We start from the raw sequence: 21,051 nt of genomic DNA, 5'->3' as shown, positions 1-21,051 counted from the left end.
AACAGGCGCAGGTTCCTCCCTTATCCTCTGTTGCCCAAACCCAGCAGGAAGATGGACGGATACTCCCTCTACCTAAGGCAACTATTTTATCAGATCCCTTTATTTCCCCTCGGCCAAGAATTATTTAGAGATGAACAAAAGCCCCCCCTGTCACCATTCTTCCCTTCCTTCCTCCCCCCCCTCCCTTTTCTGTAACAGTAAAATATTTTGAGGACGATTTAAACAGCTCCCCCGGCCTCCGTGGAGCTCCCCTCTTTTACTCTCCCCGGGTCTCCGGGGCCTCTGCCAGCTCCGTTTCAGAGGCGCGCCTTAAAGGGGCATCTGCATCTGCTGTAATCTGGACAGTCTGCTGTCTCCAGACCCCACCCTCGTTGCTGGGGGTTGGGGGGTTTGCACTAAGGGGCAGGGACAGACCGCGACTGAAGACAAGACGCCTTTGGGGACCAAGATGAGACGTTGTTGTTTCTTGTGCTCTCCCGCTCATTGCAACATACCCTGTCGAGGAAGGGGCAGGGCAGGTATCAGCTTTTCCATTTTTACGGAGCTTTAAACCGGAACACAGTGTCACAAGTGGTTCAACCTTTGAGCTTGGCCATCCCTCGTTATTAGCGAACCGCTTTCCTTTTCTGAACCTTGGTTGTTTCATCTATAAAGCGGGCATCACGATGCCTCTGTCCTGAGTACTGTGAGCCATGTCCTTCCTGGGATGCACAGCTGTGAATTCTCCCCTCTGCTCCAGAACCTTCCGTGACACCCATCCTCAGCGTGAGGCTCAGGTCCTTCCGCTGTGCGGCTCCAGCGTATTCCTCCCAGTCACTGCGCCGCCCGATGTGGCCTCCACCTGCCCACACGCCCCACCCCAGGGGTGCTCGAGCTCTTCCCTCTCCTGGGAGCTCCATTTTCTACCACTGAACCCCATCCATCCTTCCAGCTCCAACTGAAACCTTCCTTCCCCCACAAAGCCTTCCCAGGTCACCTGTGTGGTGACGGGCTGCTCTCCCCCCCATGTTCCCAGGGTCTCATTGTGTCGAAAGCACGGCCGTGAGTTAGGTTAAAGGCCCCACGGGACCCTGTTTGTCACCTTGACTAGCCTGTGATCCCCTGGTTGGCAAGGACCCGGTTGCATCTCTGTATATCCAGTGCCTGGCTCTGGGCCTGGTGTACAGTAAGTGTTTAACTGGAATGTATGTGAAATTAAGATGCCTAGACTGTTTTCTTAGAGGCAGGCTCATCGCACTAAGCATCAATGTAGCTATCAGTTATTTAGCAGCCGCCACGGACCAGGCATTTTACACATCACGTCTCCTTTAATCCTTAAACAATCCTGCAGGGCTAATAGTTATTGCTCCTGTTTTAGGAAGAAGGAACCCAGGGCCCAGAAAGGCGATGCACTTTTTCTAGGTCACACAGCCCAGGGGCTGCCAGGCCGTGATTAGAACCCAGATCCCCTCACTGCAGGGCTGAACCCCTCCCATAAATCACGCCCACTCCTGGGGCACTTGGGATTTACAAAAAGAAGTCCTGGGGGGGGGGGGCTGCTGGTCTCTGGGAGGGAGGAGCCAGCAATGACCAGTGGCGTGTGCTTCCTCGCAGGGGGAATCAGCTTTGGGAGAGCCAAGGGGACGTCGGGGTCCGAGGCGGACGACGAAACGCAGCTGACCTTCTACACGGAGCAGTACCGTAGCAGCCGTCGCCGCAGCAAAGGTAACCAGTCTGTCGGGGGAAAACCTGGGAAGCGGATTTTGTGCTAAAACGCAGACCCTAAATCTTCTTCAACCTGGTCCCGGTCCAGCTAATGCTGAGCTTGGCATTGAAACCCCGGCTGGACTAGTGGCCATCATTCAACCCTTTCCCTCCATCCTTTGTGTGCCCTCTGCCCCCCCCCCCCATTCCTCAGAGGATACAGGGCTGATTTTTTAAGTTTATGGAGTTATTTGTTGTTGTTTTTTAATCCAGCACAGGAAATGAAGTCGCTAAGAGAATCAGATTGAAAGGAAAATAGGAAAGGACCGTTGCTCAAAGGCAGGTTAAGTCGGCGCAGGGTGACCTGGGCCATGCCGCTGGGCAGTCCTCCGAGCGAGCTGACGGTTTCACTCGGGGATTCTCAGCGGTCAAAGGGCCAAAGGAAACATGCTTGGCAACAAAGTGTGCAGAGGCCATGGGGCAGAGCCAGCGGTTACTCAGGAGATTCTACTTACCTGGCACCGAGACCTAGGCTGGAGGGAAATTCGGTCCCTATGAGCATGACACCCTGTGACTCTCCGGGTAGTGCCTTCGGCGGGTGAAATCCGCGTCGCTGAATGAGTATTGCTCGCTTGCAGTGACACTCGGTGCAAGGAGGTGTCAAAACTCGGAGGCAGGACTCCGGGAAGGGCTGAGCCCATGGTTCTCTGGGATAAAATGTGCTCCGAAGGGAACACAGGCCGTATTTCAGGCAATTACCTGTGACTGCAATTCCTCACCCCTGAGTGTTTTTATAAGGATGAGAAATTAGCGAGTTCAAGATTGCGGTCCTGGCAGAGAACTTGGGGTGTAAACATGCTGGTGATGAAGGGCAGAGCCGGGGGCTTGGAGCGGGCCCTGGGAGGAAGCAGGTCCTCTGGCAAACAGGGAGGCAGCTCCTCAAGGCACGTGGCAGCCCGTGGCCCTCGTGTCTCTCCGGGAAGCGGGCAGGGGGAGTGCCTGCGGTCGGGAAGAGGGGGCGAAGCTGCCCCGCAAGGCCATTCTGTGTGCATCCCCCCGCCCTTGATAATGTTCAGAGAGCACAGATCCCATTGCCTCTCTGGGCTCCTTTTGCTCTTAAGCAAGTTATCCACCTTCCCTGTGCCTCAGTTTTCTCATCTGTAAAATGGGTCTTGTAACTGCCTCGGAGACTTGAAGATGAATTTTGGTTATGACATATAAAAAGATGTGTCATGGTGCCTGGTATATATGAAGGGCAAAAGAATTAGATGCTGTTAATGCCAGTTCATGTCTCATCGTTTTCCACGTCCCGCTGGCCCTGGGACCTCTCACTGAAAGGCCCCTGTGTGGGGACGTCCCCACTGGCACATCCCCGGGGAAGCTTTTGCAGCCTCTGCAGCCATTAGGGTAATTGGGCCTGCCTCTCCCTCCCGCCCCTGTCCCGGCTGTCGGGCATCTGCTGCACTGGAGGTTTAGAAGTTGCTGATGGATGATTCTTGACCTGTCTCCTCCCTCTCCCAAAACAGCTGCCAGGATTCAGGCTGGGGAAGGCGGCGGGTCTCCTCTGCAGGACCGGGCTATTTATAGCTAATTGGGAAAACATCCATCACTGAGCGTTCCCCTCGTAAATCAGAGTTAAACGTAGAAAAGCAAAAGCAAGCGGCAGGACGTGAGAGAAGCGATTTGGCCTGGCGCCTCCGTACACTCCGACTGGCCGGCCTGGCTGTGTTTGCAGGGTGGTGTTCTCCCCCCACCCCACCCCCACCCCCACCCCCACCCCGACACACCCTCCTCCCTGGCCCTCTTGCCAGCTGAATGTCAAAGCAGCTGCTTCATCTCTGTCTTCCACTCATTGCCCAGCAGTGACCAGTCCCTCTCCCTCCACCTCTGGTTCCCCCACATCTTTCTCTTCCTCTTCGGTACCCTGGGTTTGTTTGCTCACTTGTCTGTTTTGATTTCTATTTTCTTCTTCCCCGGGAGCCATGTGGAGCAGGAGACAGAGCAGACGCAGCCGCCGGGTGACGCGAGCCTCCCGGCCCAGCTCGGTGGGCAGCTGTGTGGCCGTGGGCGAGGCTCTCTCCCTCTCTGGCCCTCACTCTTCTCATCCATCTGCTGGCCATTCAGCCAGTTCTAGAAACCCAGGTTTTCTGATTCCCAGTCCTCTGTACTTTCCCCTAAGCTTTGCTAATTATTAGTTCACCAGCAGAGAGAACCAGGGCATGCATGTCCCTGGTTTCACTGCTTTCTTTGTTTTAGCTGCTTGTTTTCATTTAGCATTTTTCCGGCTGAGATTTTTCTATCACGGTAAGAACTCTTGAATCATAAATAAAACTTGGCGCTAATTTGTATGGATGTGTAAACTTTTTTCTTTTTGATTCTCCCTTGACAACACAGACACACACACACACACTTGCACACATGCACGCATGCACACATGCACAGATTAATCCTACTTAGAAAGAAAAAGACAGGTGAGGGACTATTCAAGCCATATCTGCAGAAAAGGAGGCCTTTGGGGACTGAGCGGAGGAGACTGTTCTGCAGTATTAGCTGAGGAGGCAGAGGCAGAGCAGAAATGGGAATGGGCTGGGGCGAAAGCTGAGCACCTGCAGAACAGTACCTGCCACGTGTGAGGACAGAAGGCACATTCACTGGGGAGGGGATGGGAGAGAAACTGAGCAGAGTCCAAGTCTGTGGCGTCAGGAATAATGGCAGGTGGGCTGGAGAAACAGGCAGGAGCCCATCCTTCATCCATCACTTCTCATCAAACCACAGTGGGTTTTTTTGTTCTTGTTTTTGCAGTCACACAGATAATCCATCCACTCTTCTGTTTTATGCACATAGAAACCAAGGCCCAGAGACGGGAAGCATATTCCCCAAGGTTAAATGCTGCCTTTTCAAATGACAAAGCAAGTGGGGCGAGATGTGAACAATAGGTGAGTCTGGGCGAAGAACCATAAATGGGTGTTCTTTCTGCTCTTCTTACCCTCGCAGCTTTTCTATAGGTTTGAAATTATTTCCAGACTAAAACGTTAAGTAAACGAGATCCTTCTAGGTTGATTATAGGCTTCAGGATCAGCAGATCCACACCCATGCTTGCTGTGTCCTGGCTGTGTGGCTGAGAACAAGGCACTTTCCTTCTCTGAGCCTCCGTTTCTCCTGGCATTAGTCCCTCTACTCCTCCTTAGTCTTGTTGAGAAGGTAAAAGGAGATCATGTGTGCAGAGGACATGCGTTATCCCTGAGAACTTCCCAGTGTCAACTCTCTAACCCTTTCAGGGATTTAGAACCAGAAAGAGAGGTGATCAGAACCAGCTGAGGCACTGAGAAGTTAGAAAAAAAGGCAGCATCCATGGGGACCAACCCTTCCAGGGCGCCACCAGCAGTGGGGGCCCTGGTATTTGGTAAATTAGGAAACCATATGACAAAGAAAACTTCCAATGCTGTGCAGGAGCCAACTCATATCAGTTTGTGGGAGCCAGTTTCACTCATCATTCCTGACTCTGCCGTGAGTGATGTCATGTTGGCAGCTTATCATCGGCCATGGTGGAAGTATTTACACCATGGAAATTGGCAAACACTGCAGTGGATGTTTCTCCTTCCTCCTCAGAGAGCCATTGCACCCCTGAAAATAGCTATTAGTCAGAAGTAAGAATTTAGCCATAGAGCTTTGTCTAGAAATTATCTAAGCAATTCCAGAATCTTTGCTAGAGAATGATGCAGTAGGCTGGGGACGAAGCAAACCACAGACTCCAAGGGTCCAGGCAGAAGATCTCTTTCAGACGCAGAAGGCAAGTTCAACGGGGGAGGCTAGATATTTAGGGCCTGAGAGGTAGGTAGTTTTCTGGCCCAACTGAACCTCCAAGTCACTTGGAAAGCTTTTTAGATATAGCCAGTACCAAGTACCTACCTCAGATCCATTGCATGGGGATGTCTGGCCACAGGGTCTGGATATTGCTATAAAATCCTTGCCGAATTCCAGTTTCCAGCCGGAACTGGGAACCACCACCCTGCAGCTTCCTTGCCATGTTAGTCAACAGCATCTTCCTGTTCCTGTCTGACGTTGGGCTCCCATGGAGTGTTCCCTTCCCTTTCCCAAGATAGGAGCTTGAGAACATCAATAATAAGAGGAATAATAACTCAGAGCAACCATTTAGTGTCACTTTGGTGCCAGGCCTATTGCCTATTTACTGATCAGTTATTGTCTTCATCTCTGTATGTAAAAGAATGAAACTAAAACCAGGCAGGGAACTTCTCCAAGGTCATACAATCAAAAAGTGGTGGGACCGAGGCTTGGACCCCAACCCGATTGGCTCCGAAATCTCTTGTCACAACACCCCAGGGCTGTCCCCGGGAGAATGTCATAGATTTTTATCATAACTGCCCCCTTTATCATAACTCTTGCCCTGCTAGTTAGCCTTTTGCTCTTTGCAGTAGGTGAGTATGTTTCTCAGGAAGGTTCCAGCAGCTCCTGCTGGCTTTTTGGAGAGATCCTAGTTTCCCTCATGGGGAGAAGAGACTGGAGCTTGGATTTCTCTTACTGAAAGAACAGTAAAATGCAGAAACCTGGCTTTGATCTATGCCTGCATTTGGCCCTATTTACCGAGATATTAGAGAAGAGGAAATTATGTATTCAGAAATTGTATTAGGCTAAAAAAGCTTATGTCTGATGTCTCTCTCTTTTCTCCCTTCTAAACCTCAGAGGAAACAGACATTAGTTTTTGTTGTGGATTTTTTTTCCTCTTAAAGGTCCCTTCCAGGCTCTCTCTTCCGAGCCTGCAGAAACATCAAGCGGTCTTGGTAAATGAGGGTTCCTTGAATGCAGTGAGGAAGCCAGACGACTTCAAAAGCTCCCTCCCAAGCCTGCGCCGGCTCGGAAACATCGTTTAAATTGTCCTCGGTTCCCTTGCTCCTTTGCCACGAAAGCCAGCTCGGCACCTGACAGGCCGGCATCGCAGGGAGGGAGACGGCTGTCAGGAATCAAATGGGAGACCAAAGGCGATAAAGCAAACATGTCGTTTTTAGTTGCTTACACTAGCAAGGAGGAATGATCCGTCTTTCTCGCTTTCTTGATTTTCAACCAGGCTGAGCAGGATTTCTCCCCCTTTTCCTTCGGCTGAGAGATGGTGACCACCCACTTCCCGCGCCGGGCGTGCCCGCTCTGTCATCTCCATTCCCTGCCACCCTGGGGGACAAGCAGGGTTCTCTTACCCTGCAACACCCCCCCCTCCCCGGGGTGCCGGGAACCAAAGGGGCTTGGACGCGTGACCTTGTTTAGCCCTGACTCTTAGTGCAGGTGACCTTGGACCAGTCTGATTACCTTCTCTGCCTCAGTGTCCCCCTCTCGAAAATAGAAGAGATAGTCCTTTATGGGATTTACGAAACAGAGCCACGCATCACCAAAGTATAAAGTATGCGAAGGAAGAGACTGAGAAGAAAGGCTGAGAAGGATGCATGGCAATGCAGACAGACCTGAAGAACAGCTCTGCCCTTGTGGGCCCCCTGTCAGGTGGGGGAGACAGGCAGGTGGGCAACTACAATAGAGCGTGAAACGGGCTGTGGTCAGGGCTGGTCATAAATTCTGTGTTGGCACAAAGGAAGAGCCCCTGACCAGCTTGGCGGAGTCATAGTAGGCATATTGTTGGACCTCAAAGTAATTCCTGTTGATGGAGGGAGGGAGGGAAAGAGGGAGGGAGATGTCTAGTTCATTTCATTAAAACATAAAATTTGAAGAGCAGAGAGCTGTAGGAGACACTAGCTAAGTGACTTGGACTTTATCTTGAGGACGATGAGAAGCCACCAAAGGGTTTCAACAGAGAAGTGATGTTTTGGATTTCTGTGGTAGAAAGGTCGCTCTAGCTTTCGTGGAAGCCGGGATGGAGGGGGGCACGAGTGGGGTGAGGGAGACCCGTTAGGAGACTGATATAATAATTCAGATGAAAAAATGACACCACCTGGCCTGAGACAGGGGCAGTGGGGAGGAAGAGCATCTGTTTTTATTATAAGATACAGTCACAGGCCACACCCACCCACCTGCCTCATGTGGTCCAGCCCCATCACCATGGCAACAGTCTCTTTAACATCCCTGGCCAGAGAGAGCAGTAACAACTCCTACATCTGTTTCAGGAGGTTCCCTCCCTCCCTCCCTCCCTCCCTCCCTCCCTCCCTCCCTCCCTCCCTCCCTCCCTCCCTCCCTCCCTCCCTCCCTCTCTCTCTCTCTCTCTGTTTCTTCTTTCCCCCCCTTTGCTTGTATCTGATCTGGCCTCACTGGGTAATTGAGGGTTTGAAAGTGAAAAATTTTCTCAGCAGCTTGGCCCTTATCTTGACAGCGAAGCAGCACTTTTAATTTAATTTTGTTCAGAGACGCACGGGTAACAAATTTTACTAATCGCCGGGCTGTCGCCTTCTGCATGGTAAGGAAGCCAGCCGTTTGTTACCAGGCAGCCCAGCGTAAAAGCATGTGGGGGAGCAGGCAGGGGACAGAGATGGGTTGGGGAGGAAGGAAGGGACAGCTGCAATCAATATGAGTCAGGCTGGGGCTCCGCCATCAGGTGTAGCATCAGAGATGGGAGGCCAGCTGTGTAACAAAGACAGGGGCTTAAGAGTTAGAGTCACCGGAGCTCCTGTCCTTGCCCTGCGTCCTTCTGTCTGGGTGCCTCCTACCTCGCCGAGGTGTGAGAATCAAATGAGAAACTATATAGTAAGTTAATACCCCTACGCATGATGCCATGATATTTTCAGCACTTAAGATCCTTAAAGGAAAAACCCTGTCACCCCATCTACTGTTTAAATTTCTTTCAGAACATCTGCCCTAGACCATTGTCCAGGCTTTGCTTGCTTTCCTTCAGAGATGGGGAGCTCATTTCCTATCTAGGCAGCCAATAGCTCTGACTCAGAATTGCCTTGCTTAAAATGGCATGCAGTATGCATCCCTGAAGATTTTCACCCTGTCTTAGCCCCAGCCCTGCCTTCTGGACCCCTGCAAAGAGCAAATTTGCAGCCTCCTTCCTAGCTGAGCTCCTTCCCTCCCCCACCGCAGCTTTGGATATGGAAATATTATCATTTCTCCCCACACCCAAGTCTTCCCCTATTCAGCTAAAATTACCCAGAGGAAATCAGCAGTAGAAAAGCTCTTAAAAGTCATGTAGCACAACTTTGCATTTTGCGTGTGGGGAAACCAAGGCCCAGAGGGAGGAAAAGAAATTAAAAGAGCTGTGATATATATATTGAGCGTCCATTACGGGTCAGGCACTTTACTATCTCATTTAATCCATGCACCATAAGGGCTTATCCTGGTTTAATAGATGAGGAAACTGAGGCACAGAGAGGGAAAGCAACCTGCCCAAGTCACAGGTTTAGTAAGGATTGTAGAATAGAGATTGAAGTGCATGTCTAACTCCAAAGCCTGCCAGCTTTTGTGTTGCATTTTTGTCTCAACTCTCACAGCAACTTGGTAGCGGAGGGGAAACTGGAAATGAGGTTCCCTGACTTTTGGTCACACGACCAGGTTGGAAACCGGGGCACCCTGAGGGATTCCTGTGTAAAAAGTGATGCAGATTCCTATCTTCTCTGTAGTACCTGGGCGAGAAAGCCAGGGAGACCACGAAAAAGAACCCCCCCCCCCCCCCAAAACGCTCTGCCCCTCCCCCTCCGCTCCTGACCAGACTCATCTGTGGCTCCCTGGTTCAGGATTTATGAGCCTGCTCCGTGTCTCTCCTTCTTTCCCTGGCCGAGGGCTTGACTCCTCCCTCTCTCAGCTAATTAAAAACCCCAGCCTGGACCGCCAGCCTTGGATGGCAGGCTGCCGGGCAGAGGCGCTGACGCCGCTCTGATAAATCACTCCCTGGGCCCAGGGGAGGCGGCAGCGTTTCTAGAGGGGCTGGGCCCACCCCGTGCTCCTCTGGGAGACCGGGGCTGCTGCAGATGGGCCCTGTCTGCCCCCACACACCCCAGAAGGGGCCTCATTAGGCCTAGGAAGGCAGGAATCCCCCAGAACTGATGGGGTACGAGTGATGCTGGTGTCATCTTCTGAAAGCAACCCTGGAATTGCGTTAGCTGCAGCCATTTCCACCTGCCATGGCTACCTCTTCCGTTCCTATCGCTGTTCCCTGCAGTCACTATTAGCCAAACCTGCCTCTCTCACCTTGACGTCCACTCCCCCTCCCGCTCAGACCCCCATAGACACACCCTGCACGTCTCCGCCTGCTGGTGTTCGCTCACTCTGTCTAGTAAAACCCGACTGTTCTTCTAGGTCTGGTTGGAATTAGTGTCGCCACCTTCTGAGGCCGATCCCTCCAGACAAAATGCCACTATATCTCTCTTATCATTGAGGCCTTGTCTCTCTCTCTCTTTTTTTTTTTAAATTCTCACCCAAGGATATTTTTTCCATTGCTTTTCAGACAGAGTGGAAGGGAGGGAGGGAGAGAAACATCGATTGGTTGCCTCCCTCCCACACCCCAGCCAGGGCCAGGGATGGAGCCTGCACCCTAGGTACGTGCCCTTGGCCAGAATCGAACCCCGGACCCTTCAGTCTGCAGGCTGATGCTCTAACCACTGAGCGAAACCAGCTAGGGCCTTGTCTCTTTTTTAAAACTGCGGTTGGTCTTGTATGTCTGTGCTCCCCTCTGGAGAACTGGAGACCGGGGCAGTGACTTGCTCACACCTGTATTGCCAGTGTCTGAAGTTGTGGTTGACTTCGTAGGGATGCAATAAATGTTGCCAATTAGAATACGAAGCTGAGATACCCTCACTCCTTGTATTAAGGTATTTTTTCCCCCCTGGCAGATCAGAATGCTTTATTGCTCATCCGTCCTGCTGTTCCTGGCAAGTGAGGGCCAGTGATAATAAAGGCCACCGCCCAGACTTGTGTGAACGGAATGAACTATTGCCCTTCGCTGATAAGTGACTCCCCCAGGCCACAGAGCTTGCCAGTTCCACAGGCTGGAGTTCAGTGCTGCTGACTTTCATTTTAGTCTCTAATCCATCAGGGCAGGCTTTGTTCCATCCGCAGCTTCAGGTGGTAGCGTCTGGAAGGATCTCTCCAGTCTTGCGTTACTCTTGCCTTCTGTGTTTTGCAGAGGTGTTTGGTAGAGGGAAATTCTGCTTCGTCTGCTCCCCCAGGGTCTGTTGCTGACATTACCCGGGAGCGCCCCCTAGTGGTGGTAGGCATAATTGTCACTCCTCCGAGAGGAGCAGCGGTTTGTCCCATCATGCACTTGTCAGTCCTGCGTTCCTCAGTCTTGCTGTTGGGTGCAGAATGCATGCGTTCCCCGTGGTAGGTGTTGGAGACACAATACGTATCAAGCCTGGTCTTGGAAAATGTGTGGTCCCCTGGGGGAAGGAGGGTGACATTAAAGCAGAGATCTAAAATTCATTGTGACAGTAATTAGATGGCAGTTAAAGGGTGTCATTGCAATACAGAGGAGAGCCTTCCAGCCCTGTCTGGAATGGAGGGTGGGCAATAGGAAGAGGGGAGGGAAGAGTTCCTGAAGGGAGGGGCTCAAAGCCTTAGGGGAGGTGAACCTGTGATATCCAGGAGCGGCGGGAAGCAGAACGCTGGTCCAGGCGGAAGGTGCTCCTGGAGGCAGAAGGCTGGGCTGGGGGCGTGGCCAGGCCCAGTCACAGAAGCTGGGGCCCTGGTAAGGAGCCAGCACTCGGTGGGGAGAAGCAGTGGGGATGCATTCAAGCACCTTCGCCAGAGAGAGACTAAGCAGTTACCTCCCCCAGAATTTTCATTTCCAGGCCCCCTCTTTGACTTCTTGCTGCTCTGTATTTATTGCCTTGGCCTTTCTCTGTGTTCTCGCACCTTCACTGCCGCTGTCTTCATGTTTCCCATCTCTTCCTGTCCCGTTCCTTGTCTACTTTCATTCCTCTATTCCTCCCTTCTCTCATTTTCCCTTGTTTCAGCCTTTACTCTGTTTGCCTTCCCTGAAAATTCTTCTGTCCACACCTCCAGTCTTTTGTTGGGATCCCTGACCCCTTGTCGGCCGCAGGGCCCTGGATTAGAAGTCAGGCTTCCTGGCTCTGCCGTTACCCTGCCAGCTGGCTGGTGAAGCCACTTAACTTCTCTGTGCCTTAGTTTCATCCACTGTTAAAAAAAAAAAAAAGCTGGATTGCATCTGTGTCACCATATTTCACTTGCAGCTCCTTTGGTGGCAGCCCACAGATCCACGAGGACCGGGCCCCCGGAACGGCGCCGCCAGGGCTCTGAGCCTGATGGGCCCTGAGCACCGGCCCACGCTGGCCATCCCACTGTCTCTCTCCTGCCCCTCTCCCTGCCTCCCCTCCCCGCGTCTCCCCCTCCCTCCACGCCCCCTCTCGCTAGTCTTCTCAGTTCTAACCAGCGCCAGACTGCGAGATGTCTGCATCCAAAGGAAGTGCTCACGAGTAGGGAGAATGATCTGTAATTGAAAGACGATGGTTTGGGCAGAAGGCATTTGTTTTCATACTCCCGGCATCACGATTCACAGTGTCTCAAACCAGCTGAGACTTGAGAGGCGGTATTAGATGCAGATCTAGAGGGCTCCCAAGGAGCCTGGAGACGGAACAGAATGCATTCAAGGATCTGTGCTGTTCTGGGGATGCTTCATTCTTGGCGATGATTGAAAACATTTTCTAATCACTCAGCAAATGGATCGGGGGGAGAGGGGGGGCTGGAATCTTGGGGCGGTAGAGACCCTGGGGTTCTGTATGGTGTGTTGTTCAAGAGCATGGACGTGAAGTGTCCTAAGTTCAAGTCCTGCAGTGGCACGAACTGCCTGTGTCATCCTGAACAATTCACTTCCTTTAGATCCCCGGTCTTAATCTATAAAATGGGAGTGTAGTGTTATTGTGTGAAAGGAGTTATTGTCCAGATTAGTTACATTAACCCATTTAACCTTTTGCTCACATTTTAAAGATGAGGGCTTGGGGGTTCAGAGAGGTTCAGTTATTTACTAGAAAGTGGTAGAATCAGGGCATACACCTAGGTATGTTTGACCCCAAAGCTTGCTTGTATAGATCATGCTGCCTCATGTTAAGGCCTGAAAATCTCTTAAGCTTAGGATTTAATATACTTCAAGTTAGGGGAGGAGGGAAGGTTAGTAGACAGGCCTAGAGATGCAGTGGGTATGGGTTTCTGTCATTGGGAAAGGAAGGAAGAGAGAAAGAAATGTCATTAATTTATGCTCACATTAATTCTACAGACATTTCTGAACACTTGTATGGGAGTGATTGGTTCTGGGGCCCAAACCTGAATCACTGTGGTCTATGCTCTAGACCAGTGATTTTCTTTTTTTTTATTTTATTTTTCCTTTTTATTGAATTTATTGGGGTTAGTGTACAGATGATGTGTTGTAGAATTGTGCACCTGAAACCTGTATAATTTTGTTAACTAGATAAGCGATTTTTAACCAGGAGGCTGCAAGAATTTTTAAAACATGCAATACCCAACTAATCAGGGGCACCGACCTCTGTTCCCTTAGATTGTCAAATAAAAAAATGACAACCGCCAACACAACAATATCTGTCCGATGTGCATGAATCAAAATTATACCTATTTTTGTGTATGTGTCAAATCAGCAAAAAATATCGTTTTTGGTGTGCCACAGAATTTTAGTAATTAGTGTATGTGTGCTGTGAGATGAAAAGGGTTGGAAATCGCTGCTCTCGATGAACCCAGAATCTGATAGGGGAGAGGGACAAGTAACTAAAACAATGGGTACCAGATGCCGAGGTGAACTTTACGGGCGAATACACTTAGGGACCCCAAGGAAGTTGGGATCGATTCGAGCTGGAGGCTCAGTTAGGAAGGCTCACACATAGGCTGGCAGGAGTAGTAAAGATGATCATTAAAGCAAAGCAGGTACCCACCAGGTGGAAGGGGTGAGCAAGGACATTCCAGGAAGAGGCGAGGATCAGTTTGCTGTTGCTGCTGTAACAAATGCCCTCCAACGTGGTGGCTTAAAGCAACAGAAATGCATTCTCCCACAGTTCTGGATGCCAGAGTTGACAGAGCAGATTTCTTCTGGAAGCTCTCAGGGAAAACCCATCCCATGCTTCCCTCCTGGCTCCTGGCGGCTGGTGGCACTTCCTGTCTTGTAGATGCATCACCCAAATCTCCGCCTTTGTCTTCACACGACTTCCCCTCTGACTGTCTCAAATCTCCTTTCTCTTTCTCTTATAAGAACCCAAGTCATTGGACTTAGGGCCTATCCTAAATCCAGGATACTCTCATCTTGAGACCCTGAACTTAAATACGTCTGCAAATACCCTTTTTGCAAACAAGAGTACAGTCTGAGGTTCCAGGTGGACATGTCTTTGGGGGGCTACCATTCAATCAGCTGTAAGTGGAAAGCAGAGGAAATATTCATAGGTGTTGGAAAGCAGCCAGATGGGGTCATATGTCAATGATAGGGGTTCTTGGGCCCATATCAGGGAGCTTGGATTCTTGATGTTGGGTGATGCAGGATCACCCCTTCTCTCTAGAGCGCAGTTTCCCCATTTGAAACAACAGGGTTCAGCTGGAATGATCTTTAACATCTTTCCAATGTCTATATCCTGGGACCTTGAACTCAGGCAAAGATTGTTTTGCCCAATAGATTTCAAAATATTACGCTGGGCAGGAGCTAGACCACTGAAGCTTGGAGAGGAGGGAATACCACTGTCCCAGTGGCCCTGGCTGGCCCGGGATACCGGTTCTTTCACACGGCTGTTAGTTTTTAATTGGAATTTGATTTGATTTAACATGATCTTCTGCTTGTAAAACACCTTGAGATGTTTCCGCGTGGTGAGTGCATCCTGGAAACGCCAGTTTATTGTATTAACAAGTCTCGGCCTGAACATAAAGGGAGATAATTAGAAACAGCAAAGTCCCTCGACACGCTCAGGGCAGTCAGAAAGCTCTCGGGAAAACAGTCCTTTCAGCGGCTTTCATGTATCCGAAAGAGAAAGCTGTTGGAACAGCCCCAGTGGATAGGGGAGCTTGTTAGGGTCACTTGGCACACTATTTATAGCTCTCAGCTAGCGCGGCCTTCATCCAGCCCTGTGGTCCTGTGGCTCCCAGCACCCCAGTAAGTCTTTGCTACAGCCCCTAGGAGCCCAACCGAGGAGCCCACTGAGTGGCCAGACATTTGTTTTTTCAGATCTTCTGGCACACAAAATGTGCTTCCTCATAAAAACAAACATCTAAACAAGGGCAGAGCTCCCAGGCTAGCCCACAAAATCTCTCCTACGTCCTAGTGGATCAAAAATATGACAGTGCTAGGGAGATGCCCACCAGGTGCCCAGACGAGCTCCAAATGGTTCCTTAAACTGAAGAAATGAATCTTAAGGGTGAAAAGTTATAAGCTGTTGTTATTTCTCACAATAGTTCTAGTTGGGACTTTACCCTGGGATGTGTTTGAGCTAGAGCTATGCCCGACATGGCCAGTTCATAACGAAAATCTTCGTAAACGAGTGTGGTGGGGCGTCAAGGCTATGTTGTAACAATTGTCTTTGTCCAGATTGCACCTGAAGTAAGAGAACACAACAGGGTTGGTTCCAGCAGAGGCCGACGCCGCATTCAGCTTAAGCTCTGCCCCGGCGTGTGCCTGAGGGGTGGAGTAGTAAAGGCCGTGGTTTGGATCCAAGGCTAGCCCCTCCAGAGCTTTCTGGATCACAGTCACCCTGCAAAGTGATAGGGCTATGAATAAGAATTAAGTTTCCCGTCTCATCTGCAAGCCTAATGAACCCGTTACATATGAGAAATATGAAGAGTATTGCATTCGCTACACATAAATATCTTTTATAGAGTTAATTTTAAAGAGATCCATCTTCAGTGTTCCTACACAGTGTGCCAGAAGAGCATGCACGTGTATGCATACACACGCACACGCACACGCACACGCACACACAGGCACCATCGCCACTGCTGAAGGCATCAGCACCCGCAGGTGCCGAGAGCACGGCTTGGGGCCTGAGTGCACATTCCATTGACTCTACAGCTCATCTCTGTGTGATTTTTTTTTTTCATTTATGTTTATTGTTGACAATATTACAGATGTCTCCTTTTGTTTCCCCATCGATCCCCTCCACCCCCCAGGCCTTCCCCACACTATTGTCAGCGTCATGGGTTATGCATATAAGCATTATAAGTTCTTTGATTAATCTCCCCCCACCCCCACCATCCCTCTGAAATTCCTCAGTCTGTTGCATGCGTCTCTGTCTCTGGGTACATTTACACCGTGGAATACTATGCAGCTGTAAAAAACTAGGATCTCTATATGGTTTTTAAACAACTTTACTCTGAGTTGCTCCCTGCAGGAATAATGGTTAACAATTCTTGGGGGGAGAGTTTAAAAATCAGGCTTCTCGCTTAGCAGTTGTTTGTTATGCAGGGCCCAGAGACTGTACTTTTAACAAGTTACCTGAGGGGGGATTCTGAGGCAGGGGGCAAAGCTGTGCCTGCGAGAGCTCCCTCTGAGGGGCGGGTGCTGCCGGGTGGTTTCAGAGTGGCTGTCTAGAGGCAGTGGTGGCCCTCTGCTCACCCCGGGTGAGAAGATGCTCTAAGCGTGACGGGATGAGCAGGTAGGCGGAGGCGGAGGACACCTCGATAAAGCCATGGGCGTGGTGTGTGGGGGAGGTAGGCCTGGCCACTCAGCAGCCCCTCTGTAGGGCCAGTCCTGCTGGAGTTACCCCCAAATAGGGCCAACTCCTTGCTGCACGATAGAGGGCTTGTCCTTTGAACTCAAACCTGGGTTCAGGTCCCGATTCTTCCACTTACTAGCTGCATGGCCTTGCGCCGGGAACACGGCTTCCCCGCGCCCCTTGCCCTGCTCTGTAGAAGTACCGACGATGTTGTAAGGAAGTTTAAGCAAAACAGCGGCGAGGGTAAAGAAACCGCTACTCTATGTGGCACGTAGTAGGTTTTCGCATGTTTCCTTTCCTCCTCTCTCCCTTCTTTCTCCCCTCCTTGCACAGGGGCAAGAAACCTGCGGACCGATTTGGGGGCCTCCTCTCCCTCTCCCTTCCCCCACTGAGAGCTCGGGGATGAGAGCGTTTATTGCCTCGTACAGGGAATGTAAGCAAGCCACAGCCCTGCCCGGCATCGACAGTTTATACAGCAAATGGCATAATGCGCATTTGTAACACACGATTTACAGCCTCCCACTAACTTCGGGATTTATCCACTTGACTCCCTTCTGCATGTCAAGGGCTTACGCTGGACCCTTAAGATGCTTTTAAATCATCCGAGTGCAAAGCCACCACCCAGAAGCGGGCAGGCAGCTTCTCCCCAGTGAGTCTGTGTAAATGTTTGAAACAATCCAACTAAACTGCAAATCAGCAAAGCAGATTGGGGGTGGGGGGGGGGGTGTCTTTTTCCGTAAAGACAGAAGAAGAGTAAATAGAATTGGAATTGGGCTGAATCTGAGTAAGTAAGAATTAATGCTGTGCAAAGGGGAGGGTGCAGCTGAGGAAAGGAATAAACATGGAAATGGGCTGTTCTAATCCCACGCTGCTCTGGGGACTCGGGAGAAGTCACATTTATTTATTCTCAAGCTAATGCTTTGTTGAACATGGACCATGAGCCAGACCCTGTATGAGAAACGTTGTGAACGCTCCTCCACATAATCCCCACAGCAACCTGCGTGGCCGGGACCACCGTTGTCCTTGTTTTGCAGGCCCGGGGATGGGGAAGTAGCCCTAATGCTGAGCCGCTGTGACACTGAGTGTGGGGCCCTGATGACTCTTCCTCATGCACAGAACACATGCTTCTCTAGGGCAAAGGCATTGTCACCGTGGACTTTAGCTGCTCCCTTTAGAGGGCACCTGCCACTAAAGTGCTTTGCCATGCACGGCGGATATATACAGTCTTGTTTCTTACTCATTTTTTTATGCCCCAGGACCTACCATGAATCAGGCCAGGGACTCTCGGAAGCAGTGTTGCCTCCTCTGTGTCACAAGGCATTTTTAGCTTATATTTATCAGCTGCTATTCTAACCAGGGAGGGCATATGAATTCATTTAATCTTTGACAACAGTCTGCAGGGTACAAATATGCGAAGGAGGACATCAGGCACAGAGAGGTTGTGTAAGTTGCCTGCAGTCACACAGCTGCTGAATGCTGAGCTGGAACTGAATCCCAGGTCTTCCGCTGCCAGAGCCGGCGCTCTCCTGGTAGCAGTGCTTCTGTAAACACAATTCACGCTGCGTCATGGGCTGCTGGGTCTGTGACTTCAGTGCAACTCGAATCCTTTAACGTGCCCATAGCAAGTATTTGCACTGCGCATTATTAGATAGAAGAAGACTCTTGGTAGGAATGGTACTGTTTTCTGGCTAAGAAGGATCTTTCTTATACCCAGAGCAGACTAGAGGTGGAATGGGTTGCATTGAGAGTGGTGAGATCCCCGTTCTAGGAAGTGTGTAAGTGACAGCTGGATGCTACTAAGGATAATCAAGAGTAACACGGGGTGACAGGGTAGACTAGAAAATAATAGGAAAGGGAAGAGCCAGTGTAATAATGCATGTCATTCGCCCAGGGCTTACTAAGTGCCAGGCACCGTGCAGAGCACTTACAAGCATCCTAGTGTGTATCCATTGTTTCCATTTTAAATGCAGGGGGTTGAGGGTCAGAATAGTAAAGTAAACTGCCAGATCTGGATCCTCAGCAAGTGCTGGCAGCAACCTACAGGCCCAGGTCTGTCTGATTCCAACCTCTGCCATCTGGCCCTGACATTCTTAGAGTTCTTAAAAAAGAATTGGTGTGTAGTTTAACTGTGACCTAGGTCTCTGCACACATTTCTGACTTCTTTCACCTTGGAGGAGAAACCGCCAGACTGTCAGCCCCACTGAGGTAGCCTGATCCAACCCAATGGTATGCTGGCAAGCTGGCTGGCTGGGGAAATAAATGTAAAAAGCCTTATTGGTAGTGTTTCCCAATTTCCTTGGCATAAGTTCTCCCACCGTGTTCAATTTCAAGGCAGTGGCTTTAACAACTGCGATGGAGCACCCCAAGTATCGAATAATTAGCTCCAGGGAGCCAACTGGAGCCGGTCCCAACACACCATTGCTCCAGTCCCGCCCACGAACCGGGGACCCATCTCTCACGGGTGCTGTCTTGTCTCCCCGTATCTGCAGTGCCTGCCACAGTTTGGCCCATAAAGGAAATACAGGAACTCAGTAAATATTTGTGGATTAAATAATAAACAGTCAGATGGTAGATGAATAATGAAAACAGAGAAGAGAGCAGGGACTGACTTCTGCCCTGAATTACGGACACACCATCCTCTCACTAGGGGAGGCTGGGTGCTTGTCTGCACTTCTCTGCGGCCCTGAGCCGTCCGGCTGAAGGAGTTCGGCCTGGGAGGAGAGCTGGGGTGTAAATGTCAAATCACCACTTACCTCCTCCGCTCTACTTCCCAGGAGATCCGGTTGATCGCAAACCAGCAACCCGACCTCCAAATGCACCTTGCATTTGATGACTCTTATTAATCCTCAGTGTGGCCACCGCCGTCAAGCCATGTCACCTGTTGCCCCTCACCGCCACTCTCAGAGTGGCACCATTTGTCCCTGCAGGCAGCTTGAGCGTCATAATACATCACCTCATCACGGCCCCTCCTTGGCAGCACCCTGCGACGGTTCCTCGCTCTCTTCTGGTTAGGAGCACACTCCTCAACTTGGCCTCAAGCCTTGGCCCCCTGGCCCCTGGCCCCTGGCCCCTGGTCCCCTGGCCCCCGGCCCCCTGAACCCCTGACCCCCTGACCCCCTGGCCCCCTGGCCCCCGGCCCCCTGACCCCCGACCCCCTGGTCCCCTGGTCCCCTGGTCCCCTGGTCCCCTGGCCTCTGGCCCCCTGGCCCCTGGCCCCCTGGTCCCCTGGTCCCCTGGCCCCCTGGCCCCCTGGCCCCCTGACCCCCTGGCCCCTGGCCCCTGGCCCCCTGGTCCCCTGGCCCCCTGACCCCCTGGCCCCTGGCCCCTGGCCCCCTGGTCCCCTGGCCCCCTTGCCCCCTGGCCCCCTGGCCCCCTTGCCCCCTGGCCCCCTGGCCCCCTGGCCCCCTGGCCCCCTGGCCCCTGGCCCCTGGCCCCTGGCCCCTGGCCCCCTGGTCCCCTGGCCCCTGGCCCCTGGCCCCCTGGTCCCCTGGCCCCTGGCCCCCTGACCCCCTGGCCCCTGGCCCCCTGGTCCCCTGGCCCCTGGCCCCCTGACCCCCTGGCCCCTGGCCCCTGGCCCCCTGGCCCCTGGCCCCCTGGTCCCCTGGCCCCCTGACCCCCTGGCCCCTGGCCCCTGGCCCCCTTGCCCCCTGGCCCCCTTGCCCCCTGGCCCCCTGGCCCCCTGGCCCCCTGACCCCCCTGACCCCCTGGCCCCTGGCCAGCCTCACTCCTGTCAGTTACCACATTTCCTCTGCTCTCCACCCTGGACTGTGCGCCTTTGCACCGCCAGGATGGGGCTTACCTGTCCCTTCGTAAAAGAGGCCCTTCTGGTATATTTTTCCCCCACGCTGTTCTTCTCCATCCCGGCATGAGTCTGAGTGTAAATGATATATTCACAAATGATGTATTCGCGTCTGGCGTCTGTAAGTCCCCACCCCCGCGAGGCGGACACAGTCGCGAGGGGGGGCCACGGCCCTTCCTGTGCCATGCCCTCTGCCCAGCAGTGTCGGGGAGGCAGCTACGTCTGGGTGGCCTGGGAGGCAGTGTGGCAGTTTCGGAGGCTGCGCCCTGGGGTCAGCTCTCTGGGTTCAATGTTTATTAACTCTGTGGCCGTAGGCGGGCAGTTTCATTCAGATGGACTCAGTTTTCTCCTCTGTAAAATAGATGTAGTAAAACTAACTCCATCCAGGGTGTTCAGAGGACCCGAGGAGACCATTTCATGTAAAGCATCGTCTGGAACTCGGCGCACAGAGCGCTTTCAACCGCGGTAGGTGGCATTCCTCAGCCGCGAGCCGGCGTGGTGCCTCAGCTGTCCCTCTGCACAAGGAGGTAACGACTGGGTTGTATTTCCTTCCCCTTTGGAAAGATCCCGGGCAGCCCGCTCCTTCTCTCAGAAATAAATGATTGGTGGGGGACTCTGTCCAGTTAGTCATTAACCAGATATTAATTTAGCTGCTGCACAGTACGAGGCCCTGTGCAAGAGGAAAGTGGAGTCACACGCGGGGAGGGGATGGTAGGTCCTATATTTCTCTCTCACTGGTTGTAGGATTTTACTTAATAAGCTTTGCAAATAGTCATTTGGGAGATTGTCTGCATGACCAGTGAACTTTGATATACCCTGCCCTTTGTTGTTTGGAATATGAAGGAAGCGTCTGTCTCCTACAGTTCACCACGGTGTCATTATGCCCATTTTATCACTTGAAGAACCCGATAGTTCCAAACGGTAATGACCAGCCCAAGGTCCCGCAGCCAGAAACTGGTGAATCTG

The 21,051-nt window shown here is 51.8% G+C and overlaps 1 protein-coding gene across 4 annotated transcripts in view; it reads left to right on the top strand.

The window, feature by feature from the left end:
• The window catches only part of ASTN2 (astrotactin 2), a 694,556-nt gene that overhangs the window by 249,181 nt on the left and 424,324 nt on the right, over positions 1–21,051 (top strand). For all 4 annotated transcript variants that reach the window (XM_081150627.1, XM_081150626.1, XM_081150624.1 and 1 more), the window contains one exon: positions 1,594–1,704. In XM_081150627.1, the coding sequence (XP_081006753.1) occupies positions 1,594–1,704 (111 nt within the window). The remainder of the gene's footprint in view (positions 1–1,593; positions 1,705–21,051) is intronic.

This window comes from Miniopterus schreibersii (genome assembly GCF_964146895.1).
Source record: "Miniopterus schreibersii genome assembly, chromosome: 11".
NCBI classification, from domain to species: domain Eukaryota; kingdom Metazoa; phylum Chordata; class Mammalia; order Chiroptera; family Miniopteridae; genus Miniopterus; species Miniopterus schreibersii.
The sequence above is the reverse complement of the archived record's forward strand: the minus strand, read 5'-3'. Positions and strand labels throughout refer to the sequence as shown.